Below are 27,496 nucleotides of genomic sequence, written 5' to 3'. Positions count from 1 at the left end.
CTAATGAAGGTGTTTTTGTAGATGATGTTGCCTATTTTTATTTAACAGTCAAAATTAGGAGAGTGAAGACAGATGGTGAGAATGTCTATAGAAATACACTGATCTTAACTGTGAGAAGCCAGGCAATGACAGATCAGAAATAATGCTAGAGCAGACTGTCTGGGATCTTTAATTAACATCTGAAAGCAATAATGAACTGGTCAGACAGGGTCAGGAACAGGTGATATTGTGTTCTAGGGGGAGAAAGAGTTGTGTTTGTCTGTGCTTTCTGGGGTTGGGAGAAGTTGCTTAGAAGTTTTGGTGTAGTTTTCCCTGCAGTGGTTAAAAACTGGAGGACGGAATCTAATCTCCGTCTGATCTTTGGAGGAAATCTACTCCTAAGCTTTTCCGAAATAATATCCTGAAAGGGAAAAGAATCAATTTGAGTAAAGTTCAGAGCAACGTCTGAAGACAGAACTGTAAAAACCTGACTTATGAGTCTACATGTTCATACACAGGAAGATGTTTTATACCAAATGATTATATCAGATTCCATTCATCAAGGCAAAAGGAAGCCAAAACAGATATAAAGACAAAACCCTGAGGAGGGGGAGGAACGTGTCCAATTTAGTGAGGCAACTGTGATAGCAATTAAGGCCCAGATGGAAACCTTTGAAAGTCTCTGGAGTCTGCATATCCACTGTGGTTTTTTTCCTGCTAACTTGACATCATAAAAGAGGCACCCAAAGAATAAAGAGATGATGCTTGAAATTTCATCCGTCAAGCAGTGTCCCAAATTTGATTTATTGTAAGACAATTTTGCAAAATTGGTTTGGGTGTCTAAGATACAGAAGGGGAGTTTTCTCAAGTGGTTATTCACAAAGAGAGAAATCGTACATTATTTGTAGATTTGTCTTTGCTGAAATGCAGTTGGCATTAATCGCACCGTCCTGCCTAGAAACCTCTGGTACTTCAGATATTCAGATTGTATTTTGGCCTGTCATTATAAACTCTGAAAGCAGAGTGCTGCAGTTTTCCACTAGAAGCATTACATTCAGGATTCCAATAAAGACCAATTAATGCAGAAATCAAGAGCCAGAGAAGGGGTAATTATCCATCAGTCTCTTTCCCAGTCTCCCCTACCCCATCATCAAGACACATGAAAGTACAATGCAGAAACACATTTTCAAAGGGTCAGGAAAATCAGAATGAAGGTGGGAATGGCATACCAAGGTATCGCTGTATCATAACCCCTAGAAAGGGCCTGCTTATCCACTACCATGCTTGAGTTGTCATTTGTGTCTAAAGTGCGTAAAATGCTAGCAAACCAGAACTCTCCACCATCTCCACTGCTTTGTTTAGGGTAGCCATTTATACATGTGCTAAATAGCATTAGAATACTGCCACCACTTTAAGTGAATAGAGAATTCTGGTCTTAATACTGATTTTTTGCACCCAGGTTTCCATTGGTCAAAATCAGACTGTGTTACTTTAACAAAAGCCTTTGGTGTCTGATTCACTGACCAAGATAACAACAAAGGGTTAAAAGAAAAGGAGTACTTGTGGCACCTTAGAGACTAACCAGTTTATTTGAGCAAATAAATTGGTTAGTCTCTAAGGTGCCACAAGTACTCCTTTTCTTTTTGCGAATACAGACTAACACGGCTGTTACTCTGAAACCTGTCAACAAAGGGATAGTTAGTGTAAATCAGACGTATAGAAGAAAAGATAAATTGAAGAAGAATAATTCTTGACTGAAGTGTAGATTGGCTTTTTTGCATTTCATCATGCAGGTATATACTTAGGGGTTTTGGAAATGCATATTATTCACTAGACAGATGGTGTACTGGCTTTTTTGTCACTATTACAGCCTCATATGAAACTGTACTTCGGCACTTTAAATTACCAGGAATATTAACCATTTTTTGGCACTGTTAGCTCAAGTCCCTGATGTCTCCTCCAGAGTATTCATTGCATGTGTGCTGGTAGCAGCTCTTTTCCTTTGCACTAAGTCCGTGTTGTCAAAAGTCTTACGGATTTTTTTAGGCTGGAAAAAAGTTACTACATATGAACAGGTCCCCCCCGCCTGCTGTCCCCTCCCACCAGTCCCTCAATCTTCATTATAAAATACCCAAAGGGACCTCCTGTGCAGGTTGCATTCTGAAATAATAATAAATAAAATGCCACTTTCTTTAAATAAAATTAAGTTGTTTTTAATAGAGAGTCTGAGAAAGAACTCCAGATCCCTCCCAATACCCATAAAGTTTGATAAAGTTTGCTTCTGTGTTAGAACTTTGTGCCGGTTCTTCTCTGTCTAATGGGTAGAACCAAAACACTGGATCCAAATACCCATGAATTTAGAGAAAGTCTAGGTTAAGTTATAGGCCCAAACTTCTTAGGCTTCACCCCATCTCTAGATATTGTGCTAGAGGAGGGCAAGGAAAAAAAAAAGCCTGCATATTAAACAAAACAAACAGTAATCACTCAGAGCTAGACTATCCCTTTTAACTTTGAGTAATACCATACTTCATAAGCAGGCCTACTGAAATTAACGTGATTACTTGCAGAGTAATGTACTATGTAGCATAAAGATAGCAGAGTTGATTCCAAATAACTTTTGTGGTTTGTCTTGCATCTGTCTTTCCTGTAACTTCAAAAAGGCCAATTTAATTTTAATTAAAAAAAAATCCTTTTTGTGTAAAAACCAGTACTATGTAAATATGAAAGGCCATAGACAATATTTATAGCTAATTTTTATAAACAGGGTCCATAATTCTTTGCTCTCTAATTCCATTGACTCCACTGGAGTTATTCCTGAGTTTTACACCAATGTACTTGAGAGGAGACTCAGGAGATTTATTATGGGAAAATGCTGACAAAGTGTTAAATTATTGTGGTGCTAATGGGCAGCACTGTAATTCTCTTGAAAGTTCCAGAGTTTTGTTTTTTGAGATGGTTTGTTGCCAGTGAAGAAAGTCTACTTTAAAAAAAAAATATTTCCAGATGAATGAAACTGGGCTTGTGAATATCTATATTGCTGCATTTTCTCTTGGTATTTTAAAGGCTTTTCACTTTTAGGGCTTCCCATTGTTGAAATTTGTAAGGGGTTTCAGGAACTGCACAGCAGAAAGGCTTATTCATATAAGTCAGGGTTTTTTTGTTTTTTTTTCCTGACCCTCCTCTTCCCCAGCCTAGAGTATCTTACGTTGTCGTTGTAATACCGGATATTCAAGCAGCAGTTTTAAATTTGCAAGCCATGTAACTTTGCTGTGTCCAAAAATGTGTAGACACCAAACAATACCTACTTTTTAATCTGTTTTAGGAGAACTCCATGAATCTGCATAATGGTCTCACACAGAAAGTGCTTTATCTTCACCAGTTAAGCGAGTCAGTTTAGTGGTATTCTATTGGCAAAAGCTTTCAGAGAAATTATGCATGGTAAATTAATGAAGGCCGTCTGAGGTATTATTGTCTGTGAATACACATGCCATTAGAATCAATGGCTGGCTGAAAAAAGTTAACGGTCATTAAGTGACTGTTAAAAGGGCCGGTGGACACAGATACACTCCCTTCCAGGGTTCTGGTTGGATTAGGTAAAGACAGAGATTGCTATTTGCCTGTAGGCCATAGGACAACCCAGGCTTTGTGCTTTTATATCACCATTTAAAACCTTTCTGTCACTGGCAGATTTACAAGAGTCTGAGCAAGACCATCTTACAACCAGGTAAATACCTCTGCATCACTTTTTCTATTGCTTTGTTTAGTTAGTTCAAAATATAAAAGTGGGTGCATTTAAATGCTTTAAAGTCTCTTGGACTTCTCAAAGGATGTCTGAAACGCAGATTGAAAACTGGTGACAAGCTTTGGTTCAGTAAGGCTAAAGTTTTTGGTTTTAGATACTGTGATCTTTGCAGGGGGAGGTCTGTGAAAGGCACATCTACTTGGAATAGTGGAATATCTTTTTCTTTTTCAAATAGCAAATATATTACTAGAGTATTACGACAGATCTAAGCGTCATCCAACAGAGTGCAGAATGGGGTTTAACTCCGGATATTTAGACAACTGTATCCCAATATGGCAACTCAGCTGTGAATTTGTTACACAAGACATGTAAGTGACGTGAACTGCGTCCTCGGTACCTTTTATCTATATGGCAGTTTCTTTTTCTCGAGCATTGTAGACATTGTTTCAGGTGTTAGCCAGTGTATGCTTTGGTCACAGTTACTTGTGACCAAAATAAAATATGCTGGAGAAAAGTGATGATTTGATATCTTCTTGAGGCATATGAAGAAAGCAATATAAAAGGATCTTTGATCAAAAGGTCTTCAGAAATTAAACTTGACCAGTTTTCAGAGTAGCAGCCGTGTTAGTCTGTATCTGCAAAAAGAATAGGAGTGCTTGTGGCACCTTAGAGACTAACCAATTTATTTGAGCATAAGCTTTCGTGAGCTACAGCTCACTTCATTGGATGCATGCCTCCGATGAAGTGAGCTGTAGCTCACAAAAGCTTATGCTCAAATAAATTTGTTAGTCTCTAAGGTGCCACAAGTACTCCTTTTCTTTAAACTTGACCAGTCGCTGATGAGGCAGCCCTGTAGAAGCTTAATTAGTATTGATCCAGATTCATTTTTAAGATTTAGAATTAGCTGCCTAAGAGGAAGGTTTTCCATTGTAGTTTATGCCACAGAGTGTCTGTTATTATATCACATACGTCTCAGACAAGCATGATTTTCATTTGATTGAGATTAAAACGCACAACCTCACTAATATTTGAAGACAATTTCTCTGCCTTATTTTCTCCCTGTTTCATATCCCATAGAGATTACTCTAGACTGCTGCTGCTTGGCACTGTTATTTATATAAAGATATGAAATGTGTTTGTACTTGAGGGCTTGTCTGTAACGGTGTATACTATTTCAGATAGTAGACATTGGCAGGAATTACTGTGAAAAATGACTTTCAAGTGACAGCTTTATCCTGCCTATAATATTTCATTGCCTGCAACTTTCAATTAATCACGGAATAACAAAACATTCTGTCTGGCGACAATGGTGTGTCCATTAATATCAAGAAGTGAGTGAGTCTCGGCTTTAAGAATGCGAATGCTGTCACTGACCCTGACCACTCTTGCTCCTTAATCAGTAAGTTTCAGTGTATAGGGAACATTTCCCCCCCTTCCTTTATTGTCCGCCTTTGTGATCTGTTAAACTGCAATCCATAATGTCTTGCATCTTTATAATAGCCTGATGGTGTGAGGTTTTAAATGATCTTATGAATTTGACTTTGGCTCACTCTGCATAGACCTTGGTGTCTTCAATGATTTTTCTCCATCCTGTTGAAGAGGGCAATAAGGAAGAGATGACTCTAGAGAAAAGTTTCAGAGTAACAGCCGTGTTAGTCTGTATTCGCAAAAAGAAAAGGAGTACTTGTGGCACCCTAGAGACTAACCAATTTATTTGAGCATGAGCTTTCGTGAGCTACAGCTCACTTCATCGGATGCATGCCATGGAAACTGCACTGTATTTTCCACTGCAAGCATCCAGTGAAGTGAGCTGTAGCTCACGAAAGCTCATGCTCAAATAAATTGGTTAGTCTCTAAGGTGCCACAAGTACTCCTTTTCTTTTTTCTAGAGAAAAGGACTTTGGTGATATGTCTCTTGGGTTTTCATGCATCCTGTTGCAATCTCTGAAGAAATGAAAGGAGAGAGCGGGAGAGCACATTATTGGAAAATAAAAGATATGGATTGTAAATTTTGCACCAGAAATGGTGTGTCCATCTCCAACATGACCAGATTGCTAGACTGGCACCTTCCATGTGCTAGACTTCATCAGCAATCACTAGAGAATTCTTGCAGCAGTTCTTCTTGGGGGCTTATGTTGCTCTTAACATTTAAGTATTTCTGGTTGCTCTCTCCCCTTTGAAATAAGACCCAACGTGATGTATCGGTGTATTGAAATCCCAAACTCTCACCATGTCCAAAGCCATATTTCTACCTCAAATTGAAATGCTGAGAAAAGCTTTTTGGGAGTGTTGGGGCTTGGGCCACAAAGGAACAAAGACTCTATGGTTTCACATAGCAAATAAGTGAATCTATGATACTAGACGCAACTCAGAAGTAGTTCCTGTACCCACTGAAGTCAGTAGTTAGTTTTCTGTTGATTTCGGTGGAGGCAGAATTGAGCTCTCTATACTATATGCAGCTAAAGTGAGTAGGAAGTCAGTTAGTAATGCTTTTAGTAAGCCTGTTTGTAAATGGGTTTCCCCTCAAGAATGAAGGGAAACAGAAATATATTAGAAAAAAATGATGCATTAGATCACACCAGAAAATTATTTTGAACCGTCTGAGCCATTTTCCGTGTGAACTATTAAAGCAGAGCATTAGTGTATTCTGTACAATAGCAGGGACCCATTGAAATATCTTCTTTTAATTTTATTGATTTATTTATTTGATGCATTGATGCTGTTTGGAAATTTGTGGTACTTTTGATTGACTTGTTTTTGTCAATGGGATGCTGAAGGGGGTTTATATGATTTTCTGATGTGGAGTTTAAAGGAAGGGTGTGTGTGTGTTTTGATAAAACAAAACCAATCTTTTGGGACCCAAAGAAAGATAGCAAGGTTTTCAGCTCTTCAGTGAGGCTCGCCACTTTGCTTGGCTAGCTGAAGGCTTTCCATTGCTGCTGGATACTCAGCCAAACAAAGCTTGTATGACAGAGACTATGCTAATCAAGGGTTTATCCTGAATGTGGTTGTGGTTCAGTAAATACAGTGTTATGCCATTGCCATACACAATTTTTAATTCCCCGTGGACGATATGACTTTTGACAATTCGCAAGGGTTTTGCTTATGATTCTTCATCTAGCCTTTTATTAACACTATGTCTCTGCCTATCCTGTTGTATTAGGGTTGATCTTGCAAACTACTGAATTCTCTCAACTCAAAGAACTGAGGGCATTCGACGCCACACAGGGTTGAGTTCTAGTGTCTGGATTGGGCCATCACCTCAGCTGGTAAAAATGGACATGGCTCTATTGAGCCACTAACACTAGGTGAGGATCTGTCCAGTTGTGTGGGGATGGGTATGCTGCTGGCAAGGGCGATAGATGGGCTAGTATGTGTTCTAGCTACAACTTGGATCCTAAAACCAAAAGTGGAGCAAAGTGGGGTGTCTTCTCCACCACTGGTTTTGCTTCCCAAAGTTATTTTTTTAGAATCTCCTTAGTGTAGTGTCCAGGTAGCAGAATAGCCTTAAAACCATATTAAAAGTCTGAATAAGCTCAGTGATTAAGTTAGCAAAAATTCTCCTTTTCCTCTCCCTTTCCTCTTCTCTGCTCTCCCCCCCCCCCCCCCCGCCTCCAAAATCCCTTCTCAGTAGGGGAAATGCAGATCATATCGATCTCTTCCGCCTCCTTACAAGAGCCATGTGCGGGCTATGTACTTTTTTTGTCTCCGATTTCGTGAATAACTTAATTGCTTTGTTATCCCTTTGGGTATATGTAATATTAACATTGGTTAATGACGTTAATTCAAGTTTTTACCATTAATAAAATGGCATTGCTTAAAATTAAGCATTACATTTCAATTAGCACTCCATCAAAACCTTTAATAGTCTGGAGCATTAAAATGATATTTAAAAAAAATTTTCTTATACATTTTTTATTGTGTCATGCTAATTTCCAAAGAGTGATTGAGAGCCCAGACGATCTGAGGAACGACCCTATCTGCCATGTTTCTTGAGGGAACTTCTTTCTTTTATGACATTATGCAAAAAGGTCACATTTCCACAAAGCAGGAATCTGTTTCAGTCACCTCCTGAATTCATTATCATCTCTTTTACTTTTTAACATGAGGCACATGATATACAGGCACCCCAGGTGGACATGTTTAAATTAATCTAGTAATAATTGATTCAGAAGAGATTTGGAGGACAGAATTTGCATAAAAGGCATAATGAGAGCAAATCCTCAGAGGCCGACTGAACAGCTAAGTCCCTGAATAACTTACATCTTCTAAACTAATTTGGTTATATATGCAGTATGGTAGTGAGGGGGTTAGAACTCATGTGCTTGGAATTCATTACACACAGTTCATCTTTTCCAGAAAGCCCTAGCTTCACAGTGTGTGAAACTAATGCCAGCCTTCCTAGCACTCACGCATAGCCCTTCTCCACCCGTGAAATGACAAGCTCTGGATCTGAAGGGTTATTTTTAAAAGTTGTTCCACAGTGTAAAGTCAGCACCATGAGACTGGAAGATACTCTGTTTGGAGACTCTCCTCCCAAAAGATGACATTTTCTAAATCAGGTTCAAAACTGGAGGTTTGACCCAGCTTTTAGCAACATGTCAGAAGTGTGTGGAGGGCTGCATAGTCTTAGATATTCCCTCCTACTACACCAGCATGGTTCTGTCTGGCCTAATGTTAGATCACACAGAGTCCGACCCTGTGAGGGGCTGAGAACCCTCAGTCCCGCTGATGTCGCTGGGAGCGGAGGGAGCTCAGCAGTTCCTAGGATAGGGACCATAAACTAGAGCCCACTGCAAAGTGAATTTTGAGGCAATGAAAACAGTGAGCCAGATTTTCTCAGAGGACCTGCTTTTGCTCCTCTTGAAGCTGATGGCAAACTTCCACTAACCTCAATGGGAGCAAGAGCAGGCCAGTTCACTATGGTGCAAGCCTATTGACAGTTGTACTAGGGTATCTGAGAAAGAAATTTGGTCCAGCCTGCTAAAGACAAGATCACAGCCTGGTTGTTTCATGGGTACAACAGAGGTAAGTATGAGTATTAGGGGGACTGATGTCAGACACTTTTGTGGTCTAAATTGGAGTGGTTTTAGTGGAGCTACTCTGATGAGAATTTCGTCCTACATTGTTTGGTTGAAGCCCTTACACTCACCACGGTTATTAACATTTCTACACCCTTCATGGTAATGAAGAGTAGAAGTGACTTGTGATTTGGATATTTTCCTACTTGTTTCTCTCCCTTTAAGTGATGTTCTGCAGCTGTATATGTTTTAGCATAACACACTTTTTCCTAAAGAACACCTGCCCAGAGTGCAATAGATGGGGCTGATAAAAGTAGCCCCGTTGGTCCATGGATGAGAAAAGTTAATGTAGTGCAGCAGCTGCTGGCCTCTGAATAATGTGCAGAATAAAACTGGTGTGCTGGGTGTAGCAGGAAAAGGGAGACTATGTTTGATTTTTTCCCCCACCCCTTTCACATTCTGGGCATTTATAGAACTTTTGGATGCTTTGTAGCTGAGAGCTTGCTTGTGATAAACGATGCTGTGAAGTGCCAAAATGACACTGCAGTGAAAAGTACTCGTGGTTCCAAGCATACTAAACTTGAGTTCCATTGTAACGTTGTTGAGTGCTTCTCCCTCTCTAGTTATAATTAAGTCATATATTTCTTATGAGGCAGCTGATAATCATAAATCTCAGCCAAAAACACACAAGCTGTGATTTCTCTATCTCACACATACACACGTTAGATAAAGATTTTTCTCATCCAGTTATTGCACAGACTCCAGTGTTTTTGAGAGAAATACTGCAGGGTGTGCTACAAGTTTGTTATACCAATCCGATTATGCTTGATTGGGCAGTGCGGGATTTTGAGTATCCATAATGCCTTGTGGTAGCTAGAACAGAGGAATGGCAATTGTTGATCCAGGGGTAGTTGGGCAGGGCAAGTGGAGGAGGAAGGAAGCTGTAACTGGAGTCTTTAAGTCAGAAAATAAAGTCTTGCTGAGTAGATCAAGCCTATATGTTAAGCCTGACTATCAGATAGGAAGTTGGGTGGCATGGCTATTTGATATATTGGCTTTTGTCTGCTGGAGACTCAAGTTCCAATCCTGGCTTATGTCACAAGTGGCAATAAGGCCTGGTCTACACCTAATACTGAGGTCAACCTAGCTACATCGCTCAGGGCTGCGCAAAATTAGAGATCTAATTAAGGTGACTTAAGTCCCAATATAGACACCGCTAGGTTGAAAGAAGAATTCTTCTGTAGACCAAGCTACCACCTGCGGAGGGGGTGGGTTGACTTCAGTGAGTGAAAACCCACTTCTTTCGCTGTAGTGTCTGTGCTACAATGGCACAGCTGCACTCCTGCCGCTGTCACGTTTCTAGTGTAGACATACCCTGAGTTTGCTGATCTCCTTTTACTCCCTTCCTCATGTTGCAGTCACAAGACCACCACAGGGGCTGGTACAGTGCAGTATGATCATCAGTCTCTCCTCAGAAGAGTCCCAGGACTGGACTAGCCAGGGGCTTTACAGTGTTGAGTCGAAGGGGGAACTTCCACAGTACTGTATCTGCCTGAACTATGCCTGACTTACTTCCAGGGCTGTTACTAGTTTCTCCTCACTGCCACAAGCACTAAAGTTGTTCCAAAAGGCTTAATCAAAGAACACCACCAGTGTGCCTCTACACTGCAATATAAAACAATGTCAGTAAAACTTTATGGTTAGTACTGTAATTGCGCAAAAGTCAAGCAGAGTTATGGTTTCCAAATTAAACTGGGAGAACAAGGAGGGCCTTGTCTCTGAAGTGTTTGGAGTCAAGAGACCTGAGTTACTTTTCTGGCTCTGCCAAAGACTGGTTATTTGCCTCTGGGCAAGCCACTTACTTGCTATGTGCCTCAGTTTTCCCACTTGTAAAATGGGGCTAGTAAAATTAACTCACGGGAGTGTTGAGAAGGTAAATTCATTGGTGTTTGTGACGTGTTCCAAGAGCCTCTGATAGAAGGGGCTATAGAAGTGCACAGTATTATAAAAGTGAGCAGTAACTTTGCATGAATATGGACATTTCTACTGAATCTTTTTGAATTTAAAAAAATGATGAGAAAAATAATTGAAAATATCTCCCATTTCCACAGCATAAGAATATAAGAACGGCCATACTGGGTTAGACCAAAGGTCCATCTAGTCTAGTATCCTGTCTGCCGACAGTGGCCAATGCCAGGTGCTTCAGAGGGAATGAACAGAACAGGTAACCATCAAGTGATCCATCCGCTGTTGCCCATTCCCAGCTTCTGGCAAACAGAGACTAGGGACACTATCCCTGCCCAACCTGGCTAATAGCCATTGATGGATGTATCCCCCATGAATTTACCTAGTTCTTTTTTGAACCCTGTTATAGTCTTGGCCTTCACAACATCTTCTGGCAAAGCGTTCCACAGGTTGGCTGTGTGTTGTGGGGAGAAATATTTCCTTTTGTTTGTTTTAAACCTGCTGCCTATTAATTTCATTTGGTGACCCTTTGTTCTTGTTATGAGAAGAAGTAAATAACACTTCCTTATTTATTTTCTCTACAGCAGTCATGATTTTATAGACTTCTGTCGTATCCCCCCTTAGTCATCTCTTTTCCAAACTGAAAAGCCGCAGTCTTATTAAGTTCTCCTCATATAGCAGCTGTTCCATACCCCTAATAATTTTGTTGCCCTTTTCTATACCTTTTCCAATTCCAATATATCTTTTTTGAGATGGGGCGACCACATCTGCATGCAGTATTCAAGATGTGGGCGTACCATGGATTGATATAGAAACAATATGATATTTTCTGTCGTCTTATCTATCTCTTTCCTAATGATTCCCAACATTCTGTTAAACAATTAATTACTGAGAAAATACACTTGCATTTATTTAAATGTTTATTGAGTTACTGCAGTAAGGGGCAAATCCTCTGCTCTAGAGGAGGCACTTTGGGGCTGAGAGTGAAGTTAGTGCTAGTGGATGCACTACTTTACAGATCCAGAAGCCATGGGTAGTGCAAGAACTGTCTGTTCGAGGAGGCTAGCCTCTGGCCCCACCCCTTCTGCCCAAGGCTCCTCCCCCAAATATTCTGCCTCCCCTCCCCTGCCAGCCCCAGAGTGCCGGGTGGCCCAAGTCCCATGCCACAGTCTGTCCCACCTTACCCCCAGTCCCTACCCCAACCCCCGCCCATTTTGGGGAAGAGGAGCAGCCTGGGCTGGGGCCCCAGGGGAATAGCAGGAGGGGGCCTCGGGGCAAAGCATGGGGCAGGGCCCTGGATGCTTAGCATGCACTGGCAGCCCCCCATCAATGCCTCCTCCTCCCCTCAGCACCTCTGCCCACTGGCAGGCCCCGCCGATCAGCGCTTCCTCCTCCCTTCCAGCACCTACTGCTTGCTGTGGATCAGCTGTTTCTCGGCGTCAGGAGGCACTGGGGGGGAAGGGGGGAGCAAGGGTGCAGCACGCTCGGGAGAGGAGGCGGGAAGGGGCGGGAAGAAGCAGGGCAGAGGTGAGCCACTGGGGGAAGGGGTGGAGTTGGGGCGGAGCTGGGGGGGAGCACACCCTGGCTGGTTAGAAACTCAGTGCAAGAAGCCCTGTGCAAGAAATTTATGGCCTGATTTTGCAAGGTGCTGAGTACTGTAGCGCCCACTGACTTCACTTGGAGTTCAGGGTGATGGACACTTCTGAAAATCAGCTCCTTAATCTCTGCCTTGGTTTCTCTATCTGTGAAATGGGGACCTTGAAAACTCATTTCATACTCAGTGCAGTTCCTAGCAGACAAGCCTCAGTACAAAACCCATCATCACTTCTGGCAACCTTCTTGACCATCTCAGCAGAGATAACAAGTACTGACTGGGGATAGGAATGGAAATACCTTTTCATTGAGGGCATGGGGAGTTAGCTCAAATGGTAGAGCGCTCGCGTACCATATGAGAGGTAGCGGGATCGTTGCCTACGTTCTCCAAGCTGCTGCTCTTTCCCACCCCTCCCATCTTTCTCGTTTAGTTGGGGTTGGTCCTGATTTAGTTGGGGTTGGTCCTGCTTTGAGCAGGGGGTTGGACTAGATGACCTCCTGAGGTCTCTTCCAACCCTAATCATCTATGATTCTAGGGTCCCCGCGAGAAGGATTGAGGCACTCGGTCAGGGCAATGTGTGCAAGTTTGACTGTCAAACTAGTTCCTTGGATAAGCAGAAGACTTCAGACTCCAGGGCACTTTTCACAAACGCTAAATTCATATGAAAACCCTTAACAAAATAGCTCATGTTTTTATATTACATGTTGCCAATAAAGCAAGTTCAAAAGTCTTTTTTTCTTTTGAGGGCATCTTGAAGCACGTAGGAAATAAGTCCATGTGTGGTTAGGTTAGCTCTGTACAAAAGTAGATTTAAGTGTCTGCAGAGCAGGAATTTATTTATGCCTATTGAGTTTGGCAGGTGCCCAGTGATATAGTAGGTCATGCTCTGCTGCACATGCCTGTACTATTGATTCCAAAATATTTTATGGGAAGTTTATATAATAGAATTCTGTTCTGGAGGAACCTCCTCTAAGGGTGACAGCAGTTCAGTTTCCATGACCATTCAGTCGCTAGCTTCTCTGCCAACAAGGGGGCCAACTAATGCAAGTTGGTGGCTCCTCTGATTTGGACACATGCCCATGCAGAAGTGGATTGAGATCCACTGACTCATTTCAGACTGGGCCACCAAGCTGCCATTAGAGAGTATCGTCTTGTAGTATCTAATCCAAAGCCCACTGAAGTCATTGGGGGTCTTTCAATTGACTTCAGTGGTCTTTGGATCACGTCCTTGGTCACTACCAAGGTGAGCTGGAATCAAATGGTGATGTAGAGATAGAATGCTTCTAATCCCATTACCCATGGGATGTTAGATGGGGTGGGATCTGAGTTACCCAGGAAAGAATTTTCTGTAGTATCTGGCTGGTGAATCTTGCCCATATGCTCAGGGTTTAGCTGATGGTCATATTTGGGGTCGGGAAGGAATTTTCCTCCAGGGCAGATTGGAAGAGGCCCTGGAGGTTTTTTGCCTTCCTCTGTAGCATGGGGCACGGGTCACTTGCTGGAGGATTCTCTGGTCCTTGAAGTCTTTAAACCACAATTTGAGGACTTCAATAGCTCAGACATAGGTGAGAGGTTTTTCGCAGGAGTGGGTGGGTGAAATTCTGTGGCCTGCGTTGTGCAGGGCGTCAGACTAGATGATCATAATGGTCCCTTCTGACCTTAGTATCTATGAATCCCTTGAACTATCTAGTCCTATAGATGCTCATACCTTAGACCATTTCTTCCCAGCTCCCTTTCATGCTTCCATGCCATGTGCCTGCAATGTGAGTTAGTAAGTTAAGTAACTTCTTATTTTATGTGGAGATGTCCGAACTATTCACATAAGTCAAGATAACAAAGATTAGAGTAATGTGTCTTGTTGTATTTCCTGATTTGCATTTTTTTACTCCTGTATGAGAAACAACAATGTTGTCAAAAGCTGGTGAGTGCTTCAAAAGAGATAAACTCCCAGTGAGTTATACACTCAGAAAGAGTAATGATGGCCCAGTGGTTAGAGTGCAAGCTGGACACCCAGGTTCAAGTTTCTGCTCTGCTACAGACTTCCTGTGTGACCCTGGGCAAGTCACTTAGCTTTTCTGTAAAAAGGAGGTAATAATACTTCTCTGTGTTGTGAGGATAAATATCTTGGAGATTCTTAGGTCCTCATGATGGTATGCTAATTAGGGCCATGCAAGGAGCTTGTAGAGACTGATGCATCTACAAGTAACAAATCCCAGCCAGAACCAAGAACTTCAGAGTCTAAATGGAAGTAAAAGTAGAAATAAGTCAGTGGTTTAAAAAATGAAAACAAAACCACAGTGCATTGATTAAAACAAAAAACAAAAACAAAAAAAAAGAGAGAGATACTCTTCCCTGGTACGCATCTGGAAAATGGTTTATGTAGTCAAATGTATCTAGCATTAAAAAATAAAAAGTTCAGTATGTTAGAAGGGAGTCTAGTTCTGTAAATGTGATTGAAACATTGTGTTATATAATTGCACTGTATCATTTTCTGTTGTAAGACAGATCACTGTTCACAATATAAACAGCACTAATGGGTAAATGTACCAACTGCTGGTGGCAGAGAGAAAAGCTCTGTTTTTTTTTCTTGATATTGAGAAGCAGCCTTTTGAAACAGTCTGAAAGAGTGAACTCCAGCTGGCTGCGGTCTGTGGTCAGGGCAAGCAATGACATATGAATATAGCAAGGACTGCATTTTTGTCCGCATTCGGTTGGAGTTTTTTTTTTACAGTGCGTAGTTTGCTGTGCTAGGCTGTCATGACTGTATTGCTCAGCTGTCATGTTGTATAACATTTATATTTATTTTGTGTATTGGTCCAATGCAGATTTTGAATATCTTGGTGCCAATGCACCTCTGTCTGCTGTTGCTCCCAGCTTCCAATGTCCTGTTTCAATAAAACCATAAACTTACCCACCCAATCATAAAAAGGCTTTTGAAGTTATTTTTTTAAAATCCAAGCATGCATTTCCCATTGATTACAGGGGTTCTCAGTTCAAGGGGTTCATGGCATTGATTTTTGTTCAGTTTTTCAGAGTAGTGGGAACTTCACAGATATTTAAGTTTTAGATTTTTTTAAGGTTTCTTTTTCACCTTGGTTCTCCTTGGTATCATTTTGAAAATAATGATCTTGAATACAACTTTAGATTTAATAACACTGGTAAACCTTTAAAGAGAGAGTGGAAATTTACATTATCAGGGAAAACTTTCTAGGGAACACTGATATCTCTACTGGGCTGTGGCATAGTCTCCCAGGGAAAGTGGCAGAAATCCAATCACTTGGCACATTTTACAACTAGTCTGGACAAAATGCTAGTAACTGTACAATAAGGAACACTGCGTTAGCAGGGGAATGGACTGCATGACATTGGGAGTCTTTTCTCCCTGCAGCTTTTATGGTTCCATGATCCTGGAGAGTATGAAAATTGGGCTTCTCTACCCCCTGATTCTAGACTTCACAGTGAATTAGGAGTTCATCACAGGAATGTGCAGGCGGCGTAGCACGTCTTTGTGTCAAGGGTGAGCATTTTATATCTGGCTATTGTTGCAACTCAACAGTGTTAATCAAGGTCACCTTTTTTGGGTGAGGTGCTCCCAGATCCTCTCCCCCCTTTGACATCCTCTACCATAATGAGCACCTTGTAGTGGAGGAAGGCTGCATGCTACCTTCTCTGGAACCCAGGGTGGAGAGAGTGATTCAAAGCACATCTTCCTAGATATTGGGAATATTTGCTGTGTTCAGTCCCTTGCTCACTTGTGTAGTGATAAAGTTTTTGATACAAGAGGGGATGTGTTAGGGTCGCTTCCCCCCCCCTCCCGATTTGCTGCTTGGCTTGTACTTGTAACACTGTTGAAGCCGCTGCCCTCACTCCTCCCCCCACTATCCTCTTTTGATGCCTCCCATCATAGCATGGTTTGCATGTAACATCTCCCCAGAACCCTTTGTGTGTGTGTGTGATCCCTGCAGTAGCCTTGTCTTTAATGGCATGAGCTATAGACTGTGCTAACCTTAACTTTGAATTATTTTCCAGCTCTCATTTCTGCCAGTGCCACTTGTTATTTTTACTTGCTTTTGTTTTTAAAAGAAAATATATATATATATCTCCCTCTTGGGGAGAATCGTGGTGGGATTTTATAAAACCCCTCCATGAAATCTGTGCTAATCTGGGGCCTGAGAATAGCTAAATGCCAGTAATACTTGTCACAGTTTAGGGCAACTACACCTATATTCCCCCCGCTGTGCTCCATCAAGGACATCCTCTTAAAGGTTTCTGGCCCCCAGCCATCACCTCTCTTGGGCGGAGACCTGCTCCTCACTCCCTCTTGACCAGTGTTTTTCCAGGCTGCACAGTTCCCTTACACTGTGATATTCCCAGCAAGCCAGACTCCCTAAACAAGCTAGAGTCTGCACTTTGCTTCCTCTCCAGAGGCTATGAATAGAGTCATTGCCCATAGGTGTCAGTTACTACACAGCTCTTTCTAAGGAAGTGTGTTTGTTCTTAAGGTGAAAGCATTATAGCGAAAACCTATTGAAAACAATAAAAGAACCTATACACATGCTAAAAAGCTTACCAAACATCACCTATAAGTCATATGGGCCCTAGTAGTACAAGTCCTTCCAAGCCTTCCGGAAGGATTAGAGCTCCCCACCCATTTGCTTGATCAGAAAGAAGGCCCTGAATCAACAGGAGAACATAGGAATGGCCATACTGGGTCAGACCAATGATCCATCTAGCCCAGTATCCTGTCTTCTGACAGTGGCCAATGCCAGATGCTCTAGAGGGAATGAACATAACAGGGCAATTCTTGAGTCATCCATCCTCTGAAGTCCAGTCCCAGCATCTGGCAGTCAAAGGCTTAGGGTCACCCAGAGCAGTAATACTTTTGGCCTTCAGAACATCCCCTGGCAACAAGTTGACCGTGCATTGTGTGAAGAAACTCAGGCTATTTGTCCAAAAGGCCTTTCTTTGTCTGTTGTTCTCTGGAGAATCTAGTTTGAACTACTATATGTGAGCCTCTGCAGGAGGTGGTACCTCTCTGGGAAGGGGGTTACAACCTGACTGATTTGCCTTAATCACCACCCACAGTTTTTAGTTCTTGGAGGAGCTAAAGTAGTCCTCCTCCATGGAATAGAACACAGTCATATATAAACCACTCCATTAAAACAATGGACCACAAAGATGCTGCATGGGATTGCACTGTATGTCACATCTCCCCCCTGAGAGGTTACATACAATCCCAGCCCTTAATAATACATAAACTTAATACACTTATATCTTTCAAGGATATTACAGGAAATTGCTATGTCTGTCAGAACAATCAGTGACATAATTTGGGATTGATGGTGCTCATAGCAATTCAAAAGGAGGCAAAAGATTTGAAAAATCCTCTGGCCATACTCTGAATACCTTGAGGGCCTTGATCGAAACCCATTGCAACCAATCTGAGGTTTTCCATTGACTTCACTGTGTCAGACAAAACTGCCACTGAGCCAAATCCTGAGGGTTTTTTTTCAGACAGAACTTGCTGAATCTTGCTGGGTTGAGTATGCCCAAGTAAGGATTTAAATTGGATGTAGTCTCTTACGGTACATGGAACTGCTACGGTACGTGGAGCCTGCCTATAGTTTAAATTGCCTGACGCTTCCTGTTCTAGGATCCCATTTTCAATTGCTGTAATGGGGTGCACAGACCCCACACTGGGCAACAAGGGGTTAAGGAATTATTTTGGGTTCAGCCAGCCCCTCCCCGCCACACCTGCAGCAAATGCTCCAGCTGCTGGAGGAATTAAAAAGCAGGGAACAATTAGCTTATTTGGGTGTCAGAGTTGGAGGTGAGCAGACTCGTAGCTCCAGCAGAGCAGAGGGAAGCCTAAAGGCTCTGATATAGCTGCCCAAAGGGGGCCTCCTTGAGGGAAGGGAGGACCCACCCCAGGTACAACCAGAGAGGGAAGTATCCTGTGACCTTGGACATTGGTAACTCCCTCTTACTTCTTTTTGGTTTGGATTTCCCCACCAGGGGAAGGCCTTGGACTGAGCTGACCCTGGTGGGAGGGGGGATGAGAGGAAGAGACCCAGTGAGGACAGCCTTAAGCAGCCTTGGTTGTAGGGTTGCTAGGTATCCGGTTTTCGACCAGAACGCCCGGTTGAAATTTGACCCCGGTGGCTCTGGTCAGCACCGCTGACTGGGCTGTTAAAAGTCCGGTCGGTCGCGCAGTGGGGGTCTGGGGCTAAGGCAGGCTCCCTGCCTGCCCTAGCTCCACATGGCTCCTGGAAGTGGCCACCAGGTCCCTGCAGTCTCTAGGCTCATGGGCGGTCAGGGAGGCTCCATACACTGCCTGTGTCCCGCATGCCTGTTAAGCAGTTCCCATTGGCCGGGAACAGGTTGCAGCACCTGCAGATGCGAGGGCAGTGCACAGAGCCGCACTGGCTGCCCATACGCCTAGGGGCTGCAGGGTCCTGGCCGCTGCTTCCTGGAAGCTGCAGTAAGCTCCTCCAGGACCCCACACTCTAAACCCTCTCCTGCACCCCAACCCTCTTCCCCAACATGGAGTCTCCTCCCGCATCCAAACTCCCTCCCAAAGCCTGCATGCACCCCCAGAATCCCCTGCCCCAGCCCCCTCCTGCACCCCAAACCTCTCATCTCTGGCCCCACCCCAGAGTCTGTACCCCCAGGTGGAGCATGCACCCCCTCCTGCACTCTGTACCCCGAGCCTGGAGCCCCCTCTTGCACCTCAAACTCCTCATCCCCAGCCTCACCCCGAGCCCGCACCGCCAGCTGGAGCCTGTACCCCAAGCCCCTCATCCCTGGCCTCAACCCAGAGCCTTCACCCCCCTCCTGCACCCCAAGCCCCTGCCCCAGCCTGGTGAAAGTGAGTGAGGATGTGGGAGAGTGAGTGATAGGGAGGGGGGAATGGAGCGAGGAGGGGCGGGGCCTCAGAGAAGGGGCAGGACTTCAGGGCAGGGGTGTTCAGTTTTGTGTGATTAGAAACTTGGCAACCTTACTTGGTTGCTAGGCTACTGGTAGCCCAAAGGGCCCTGGTTTGGAGCCTGGTGGAGTGGAAGGGCCCTGGCTCCCCTCCTCACAACCCCCATGACAGTCAGGGGTTGTGGCCGTAACCACTAGGCCACACTTCCCAACTAGACCCCGAGTGAGGACCATTACAGTTGCTTATAACTTTGCCAAACTTTATTGTTCTTATTATCTGTTGTTTGTATTACCATAGGAGCCCCCATCATGGATCAAGATCCTATTGTGCTAGGTGGTGAACAAACACAGAACAAAGAGACTGCCCCTGCCCCAACTTGCTTACCATACAAGTAACTGTTTGGGCTGAAATTTTCTATTGTGGATTTCTGCCTCAGCTTACATTTTTTTGGAAAGTTTCAGCTAAAATGGTTCAGCTGTTTCTGAGAACAAAATTAGGGGAAAATACATAGTTTTGCATGTGTTTTAAAAAATTCTTGCAACCATTTCACTGAAAAGCTGTAGCTACCCCCTGCTTTGGAGCAGGCACTTGAAATGTGGCAGGGGGAGGGGGTTGCCCTGGTGTCAGGGACATACCTTCTGCTCTTCCCATGAAAAACTGCCCACATCGGGCCAAGTTATAAGCCTTTGGAAAAAAAATCTCAGTTTGCACATGCTCAGTAGAAACTTGTTAGTTCGGCAGCTAAATTCTCTAAAGATTCTGTCTGCACTGAGCATGCTCCAGTCTGCAGCAGGCAGACTGTCTCCTGTGTTCTCAATAAACTGCTGGAAGCCAGATAGTGAGGCAGAGAAAAGAGGAAGTAGCCATTCTGAAATGCAGAGGAGAAGAGAGATAGGATGGGGTGTGGTGGGATGAGGGAATTAATTGGTGGGAGCAGCTGAGGAGCTGGGGCAATCTTAATTTTGGCATTTCCTAACTTCTGAGTGCTTGATTTTGCAATCTTAATGTTCTTTTAACATAATTTTTGATGTAATATGTAGTAGTTGCTGCAGATGCAGATATTAGAGGGTGTGAAGAGTTACTGATCATCTTTATGGCAATATTCAAAACCCATAGGGACAAGAATAAAACATAGCCTATGGCTTTAATTTGTAATGTTGCTACCTGGTGCCTCTTTCCTACTGTCACTTTAAGCAGTTTATTATGGCATTTGCATTACTTGAATTATGCCTATACTTAATATTGAGCCATTAACATGCATTTGGAGTATTTGCACATTTCAGTATCTTTACAAATTTTGTTGGTATTGCATGCTAGGAGTTGTATAAAGGCACTTAATTTTTCAGTGTATTGTTTACTGAATATTATCACATCTAGTTAATGTGGGTTTGTAATGAAAGAGGAAAACCACCCCCAGAAATTTGTTGCAGACTTTAGATAGGGATGTATGTTTCCTAAAATGAAATTCTTTGCATTGCAGGTATCCTCTCAGGGCCTGCCTTGGAAGCTAGATCTGCAGCAGGCCTCCAATCATGGTTGTATCAAGATTAAAGGGCATTTCTCTGTCATTGGCAAGCCTTTTCCTTCTCACTTTTCATCTCTCAGCATCACAGAATGCACCCGAATACCCTGAAACTGAGCAACAGCAATGCATCAGAAGAGAACACCCCACCATTGCTTTCGAAGGTAAGAGATTCTCTTCCCTTGGATGTCTTAGCTTGATTGCAAGGTACAATAGGATAATCTGCTCTGAAGTCCTTCCTACAGTGCTGTGTCCTGGGAAGTGGCGAGGTCAAAGCAGAGGGCTGGGAGATAAGTCCTCAAGGTTTCTCTTCACCATTCTACCACTGACTCTGTGATCTTGGGCGACTCGCTGAATTTTGCCTTAGTTTCCTATCCGTAAGTGGGTTCAATAATGCTTAGAAACCTCACAGGGCTAATATGAGGCTTATTTCATACTTGGAAAGTGTTTTCAGATCTTTTAATGCAAGGCACATTTATTATTTTGGACATTTAGAGCAAGATTATTGTGTAGACAATAATAATAAAATAGTCACTAGTTGCTTCCATTGTTCTTGTTGATTTTTCTGACCTTAGAGGCAAAAGAGCAGCCTTTTTAACTGCAGAGGCCGACAGTGCCACACATAAAAACATCACAGGCCTCTTACTAGTGTCTTGCAGCATAAGAATTCCCATGAAGAACTGTGTCCTTATCCCAGATAAATGGTCTGTGTTGTTATGTGTAGTAGTGATACCCCTAGGATTCCGTCAGCGCTTCTGTCTGTTGTACCAATAAAATAAAAACCAGCAGGATCTTATTAAAGGGAAAAAGGCAAAATACCACATTTATTGTGAATACAGAAAGAATCATAGAAAGCAGTTAGTTCTAGTTATAACATTCCATTCAATCTCATATTTATTCACACATTCATTCATACAAACACACACACACACACACACAGGTTCTGCAAGGTTGTTATCATAGTTACCAGCCTTAGAGTTGCTCATGCCAAGCCACTGGCCAGGTGGCCTGGACATGAGGAGGGAGCAGGGCCTTGTCAGATGCTCATCTGATGCTCCTGGAAGTTGGTTTGCAGAATCAGACCCCAAAGTTCTCACTTTTTAGAGTCTATTTTTATAGGAATTTCTTCCTATGCCAGTCTATGGGAATTGCTTCATCATGCTGTTGCTGAATCAGTCAGCAGATAGCACATTCCTGACGGCTCCAAGATGTTATCTTGTTCTTTGGTTCTCCCATTCTTGAGGCTGTTGTGTGGATTCCAGTCTGCCCTCCGGGGGGTCCTCTGGTTATTTCCACTTGACGCCTTCTTCAGCCGATGGACACTGGATTCTTAGGCTGGCACCTCCCTGATCATTCAGTTATTATCCACACCAAGCATCCATCCACATACATCCTCTATCTCTATTTTAATCACAATTGTTAATACAACAAAAGGGTGGGGAGTCTCTGGGTGCTGTTTCTGTTGTTAGAGTATTGTTTTGAGTCTCTCTCTCTCTGTGAATTGCTTTGAGAACAGACTCTGTCTTAGAATGTACTAACACAATTAGCAGCTTGCAAGTTTCACACATAGAGGGAGAGAAACAGTACCAAAAAACCAAGAGACCTCTTAATTAGTAATACCCTGGAATTTAAACTCTGGGGAATCAAACTCATTTGTGATTTTAATACAGAACTTTTTTAATATGATCCAACATGTCTACTCATCCATATAGTTCCATGGCCCTCATCACCCTCAGATCTGAGCAAGAAGTTCCATACACCATTGCCATAGTGCGTTGAGCCTCCTTGCCTGCTGTAGCTTCCTCCTAAATGTTGAAGTATTGATTTTGGTTCCCCTTTGGGGGATTGCATTGCATCTGTGGTTAGGTTCTTTGCTGAGGGCATCTGAATGAGGCTTCTGTGACCTTTGAGATGGGGTGTCTAGGGAGAAAGGAGAAGTTGAAGGGTTCCTTGATGACCTTTTAGGGCTCTTGTCTAAGGCTTTATGCTTCTTTAGAGGGAAGGAAGCTATTGTCTTTACATTTGGAAACAGTTTTCTTGTCTGTTTTCCATTATCCATGCTTTAAAGGTTTAAGTGGATTAAAGTAAATTAGCAAAACTTTAAACCTACAGTACATAATAGGGCATTGGCTCGAACCTTGTTTCTGTAGAATGCATAAATAAACCTTGATTTTTAATTGCTTAATAATGCTGACCTTCTGCTTTATTGGGGAAGGGTGAAAGAAGAAATCCATGAGGTTAAAAAATGTGTTGGAACTTAATTGGCTATTTAAACAGATAATACAGTAATGAGCATATTACAAGTACAAAGAGAGAGAAAAGTTGGGTGTCTTAATATTAGCCAAAAGACAGATTTTTTTGTTGTTGGGTTTTTTTGGTTCACAAAGAACCAGTTTATAGGATCTATCTTTAAGATGTGTTAGCTTCTGGAGCCCATGTGAAGTTTAGAATCATGTTTATGCTGATCCGGAAAAGCCAATTGGAGATGTTGATGCTCAAGATGGTTCTTCATTTGCCAAACTGCTTTGTGTTAATCAGGCATAGCAGGAACACACAAAACCCAGAGCATTCCTTTTCCCTTTTGCTGCTCTTTTCTGGTATGGATTAATTAGAGCCCGGCAATTATAGGAAAGAAATAGAGATGAAAATTACAGCCATCTAAGGCAAATATCCTCACATGGGTCCTCTAAACTTTGGTTAGATTCATGGTTATTGTTTGTTTTCTGCACCTGTTTCCTGGTGATTGTTCGGTACATTGTAGTCTTGTGTGCTAGGTTATGCAGCCCTGCGGAAGATGTTCTGTAGGAAAATATGCAGAATGAAATTAAAGGCACCTCCCTTCCTTAGCTACAAGCAGCACTCAAAAATCTATGGACGAGAGTGTTATGCATCCAAAAAGCACGTCACAGCTCTTAAGGCTGTATCCTGTCCTGGCCCCAACACCAGTGGGCATGAAAAGTGCTGAACGCATTGGAACCACTGCAGTTCCGCTGTGCAAGGGGAACAGACTGGGGAATCCACATCTTACGTGCTGCAGAGTACTGCTCTGTGAAGGCTCTCTCCATGGCAGCATGAAGCAGGAGGGTTGCGGCCAGTAGGTCCGCAAATACCTTGTTCCATGGGCCATAACCTACTGTGTAGTGGGAATGCAAGGGCAGCTGATGATACTGTAGCCTATGGAGCAGCTGGGCTGATGCTCCACAGCCTGGTGGAGGATTCCTTTTCCCAAGACCCCATGCATCTCCGTAGCTGTTGCCCATGGTCTAGTGGGTAGGACACTGGACTGGAAGTCAGGACTCTGGGTTCTAGTCTTGGCTTGGTTATTGATAAGTTGGGTCAAGGTAGGGCACCACTCTCTGTCTTGTCTACTAGTATTGTAAGTCTTTTGCGGCAAGGTGTGTCCTATCGAGGTTTATTTATCCATTCCACAGGAACAAAGTCCGAGCCAGTGCGATGGTATGTAGACTTAGATATGTTATGTGTTTGTCCATTCTGAACCTCCTGGATCTGCCAAACTTAGCCAGAAGTCACTTGAGAACAGCTTTTTATGTCAGATTTCTACTAATTCTTACTTCTCTCTGGTTTTGTTTTTTAATTCATGCTGCCTTCTTTATTGGTTATGGTTAGGAAAGAATGTTGTTTAAATGACTAAACAAATTACTAGGGTCCTTAGTTCTCTCCTATCAGCCAGTGCTTTCACCCTGGGACATGGGAGTTATTATAGGCTAAGATGGACCTATTTGTGGGAGTCCTTGTTTCAATATTGGTAGTGCAGCTCTCCTCCTCTACCTCCACTCCTCAAGCATACACAACGTGGGGACCAGAGAAAGTGCTAGGCTTAAGCAGACGAAGCAATTGCTTAGGGCCCAAGCAGCTTAAGGGGACACCCTATTAATTATTAGTATGTGTTGGGGGTGAGGGGGATGTTCCTGCTTAGGTCCCCCAGTGGGGGAACTGTCAGCAAAACTGCCTCAGCTGTCCTGAGCCATCATATGTATGCTGATACATAGGGAAGAGGTGGACTGAGCTAGGTAACTAAGACTGTTAAATCCCCAACCACATAGGGCGTTATATATGGCAGCTTTCCATGTCCTATCATAACTGTTGGTGAAAGTTTCCATGCATGCAAAATTTGGCCTATTGGCAGGTACCTGCTCTCTCCTGAATTATGTCCGGGTGTATTTTCTGTTGCCTGGTGTTTTAATTGATTTGGGAGTGTTCTAATCTGGGATTTTACTTTGGGCTGATGTGTGATTGTAACCTGCTACCAGATGAATATGACTTGGGTAGCATGAACGTAGCTTGCTGCATATAAATGCATTGTTCTTATTTTTGTTTTAAACCGGCCAACTTGCAAACATTCAGATCTATGGGGAGCTATTAAATGTGTGCTTTTTGTACTGAAACAAAAGGCTGTTTTAACTTTGCGTGGCTGAAAGATAATGGAGTATGATTTATTTCTCTTGGATTTGCGCGATAGTCTGCCAAACACCCACACTACAGTTGAATTGGTCACTAATACATTGTTATCGTTCGTGTGTATTGATTGGAAAAAAACACACTATCATCCATGAACTCCACCACCCAGGTATGAAAAGCCCATAGGAAATTTTGCTAAAGATTTTCATTCATGTTGAGTGTGCTTGATTTTTGGCATTCCTAACCAAAAATTTAGTTAAAAAAGGAGGAGAGTTGTGGGATGAAGTCTGAGAGGTATTTCTGGCCAAATATCTGGGGGAAACCAAAGTTAATATGGGAAAATCCGTTGCTGCCCTGGTATCTCCATTAAGGGAATTGAAACTTTAGCTAATAATGTGACACTGATGGGTGACCAACAGCAACATGTGCCTAAGACTGCAGTGGTGCAGACTATTTGACCTCAAAGGCATTTGGCTGTGGATTTCTTTTTTCTATTAGAAAACCTCATAGTATTTTTTTTTTTATCTTGAAAATGGAACTATAGCAAATGAGTCTGATATTTTCTTCCTCAGGGTTGGTTTAGAATTTGTTTTGAAATTACTAGCAATAAAGTCATAAATAATTGAACAATGGTTAGGAAAGTAATTTTGCTCTCCGGCAACCATCTGAAAATCTCACACAACAGCTTTCTGCTATACAGTACAATGTATTTTTTTTAATACAATAATATTTTTTTTTGGTGCTTACTCATCAATGGTGTCCTACGAGCCTTGCAAATCAACACAATGAGAACTGATAAAAAGGATTCAGTGTGCTGTGCCGAAAGGCCTCTGGGATAAAAAGGGTCTGGGAAAAGTGCCCTTCATTCATAAAATGCTGGAAACAGAGAGAGTCACTCACAAGCTGCAGAGAAAAGGAAGATTTTACGGTAAGGTTTAAAGGAGGGGAGTGATTCAGAGCCTCTCACAGAGAGGAGAAGAAGGGAGTTCTAAAGAGATGGGCTAACACAAGTGAAAGAGCGACCCTCAACCACGAAGAGGCATGGGTGGTGGGATGCAGAGGAGAAGCACACGAGGAAGTGTTGTGGAGCAGAGGGAATTGGCTGCGAGTAGGTCAAAAAGGTAGCATAGAGGAGTGAATCCATGTAGAGTTTTGAAGAGCAGCTAGGTGTTTTTTAGGTGCCACTAGCTTAATTTCTGATAACAGCTGCATGCAACATTGCTTTGAGTCCTGAATATATCATTCAGAATTAGTCGGATCAAGGACATGAAATTGTGCTGTTAATAAGCAGTGCTGCTTTGCAAATCCCAGGCAGCATCCCCAGCAAAAGAAAGAGAAGCAGAAAAAAACAACTTTTCTGTGGTGGTTCAATATAAACAAATATATACTTTCCAGAGAGCTCATTCTGGATTTTAAGGTTTGCGTAATGTTGCTCCTTAACAGATTCAGTTTATGAGCCAATAGTATTGCAAAACTGATTTAGTTAGCCTCTGTACACACCTTCTGTTGTAAATAACAATAACATGATGCACTTCACTAACACCTTCCTTCCAAAGATCTCATTGTGCCTGAATTAAATGTATCCCTGTATGAGAACTGTTTAATTGATACTATCCTTTAACTATCAGGGGAATTGATCCTTGAAGATGATGAGCACTGTGACCCTCATCCACCAAAACACTTAAGTACATGATTAAGTTGAAGCCAATGGGATGACTCATGTGTTTAAAGCTAAGCACATGCTTAAGTGTTTTGCTGAAGCAGAGCCAGAGCGCTCATCACTTTTCAGGATCAAGCCCTTACTTGGAAACCCTAACACACATTTTTTTATCTGCTCAGAGTGTTGCAATGATAGATACAACTGGCAAATAATCTCCTCTACCGTGGTTAAGCCATCGGGTTGGGATAACCTTTCTGAGATTGGAGACAGCTTGATTAGCTTTCCCTTTTTGGATTTCCATGTGTACACGCAGCGGACGTACTGATGTAATAGCCGTCATCTTGACTGACACACAGGAGACAGATTTGGGGACTTCTAGAACTCAAAGCATAAGACGATACCTCGTGCTAATGCTCTCTAGGTAGTAACAAGCATGTATCCTCAGTACCGAGAGGGGCCTATAACTCACATTCACCAGTGGGTCACACAAATGCACTAGACAGAGGTGAGGCTGTGAAATACTGGAAGTGTTTCGTAGGAAGCCAGTTCCCAGGAGATTTGCCATTTGGCATGCAGACCGGATACATGTGGAAATGCTTTGAATACACAGTCGAACTTTTCTGGATGTTCTTTCAAACAGGAAATGAAAGTTAATACTGGAGGATGATC

At 42.7% G+C, this 27,496-nt stretch overlaps 1 protein-coding gene across 5 annotated transcripts in view; it reads left to right on the top strand.

The window, feature by feature from the left end:
* SEMA5B (semaphorin 5B) overlaps window positions 1-27,496 on the top strand; it is a 362,762-nt gene that overhangs the window by 165,120 nt on the left and 170,146 nt on the right. For 4 of the 5 annotated variants that reach the window (XM_048869807.2, XM_048869808.2, XM_048869810.2 and 1 more), the window contains exon 3: window positions 20,707-20,912. In XM_048869807.2, coding sequence (XP_048725764.2) covers window positions 20,759-20,912 — 154 coding nt within the window. In that variant the 5' untranslated portion in view covers window positions 20,707-20,758. Of the gene's footprint in view, window positions 1-20,706; window positions 20,913-26,033; window positions 26,096-27,496 lie in introns of those variants that run through there. The other variant, XM_075117741.1, reaches the window with a different exon arrangement.

Source organism: Caretta caretta, chromosome 11, assembly GCF_965140235.1.
Source record: "Caretta caretta isolate rCarCar2 chromosome 11, rCarCar1.hap1, whole genome shotgun sequence".
Lineage (NCBI taxonomy): Eukaryota > Metazoa > Chordata > Testudines > Cheloniidae > Caretta > Caretta caretta.
This window is presented reverse-complemented; position numbering and strand designations above follow the sequence as displayed.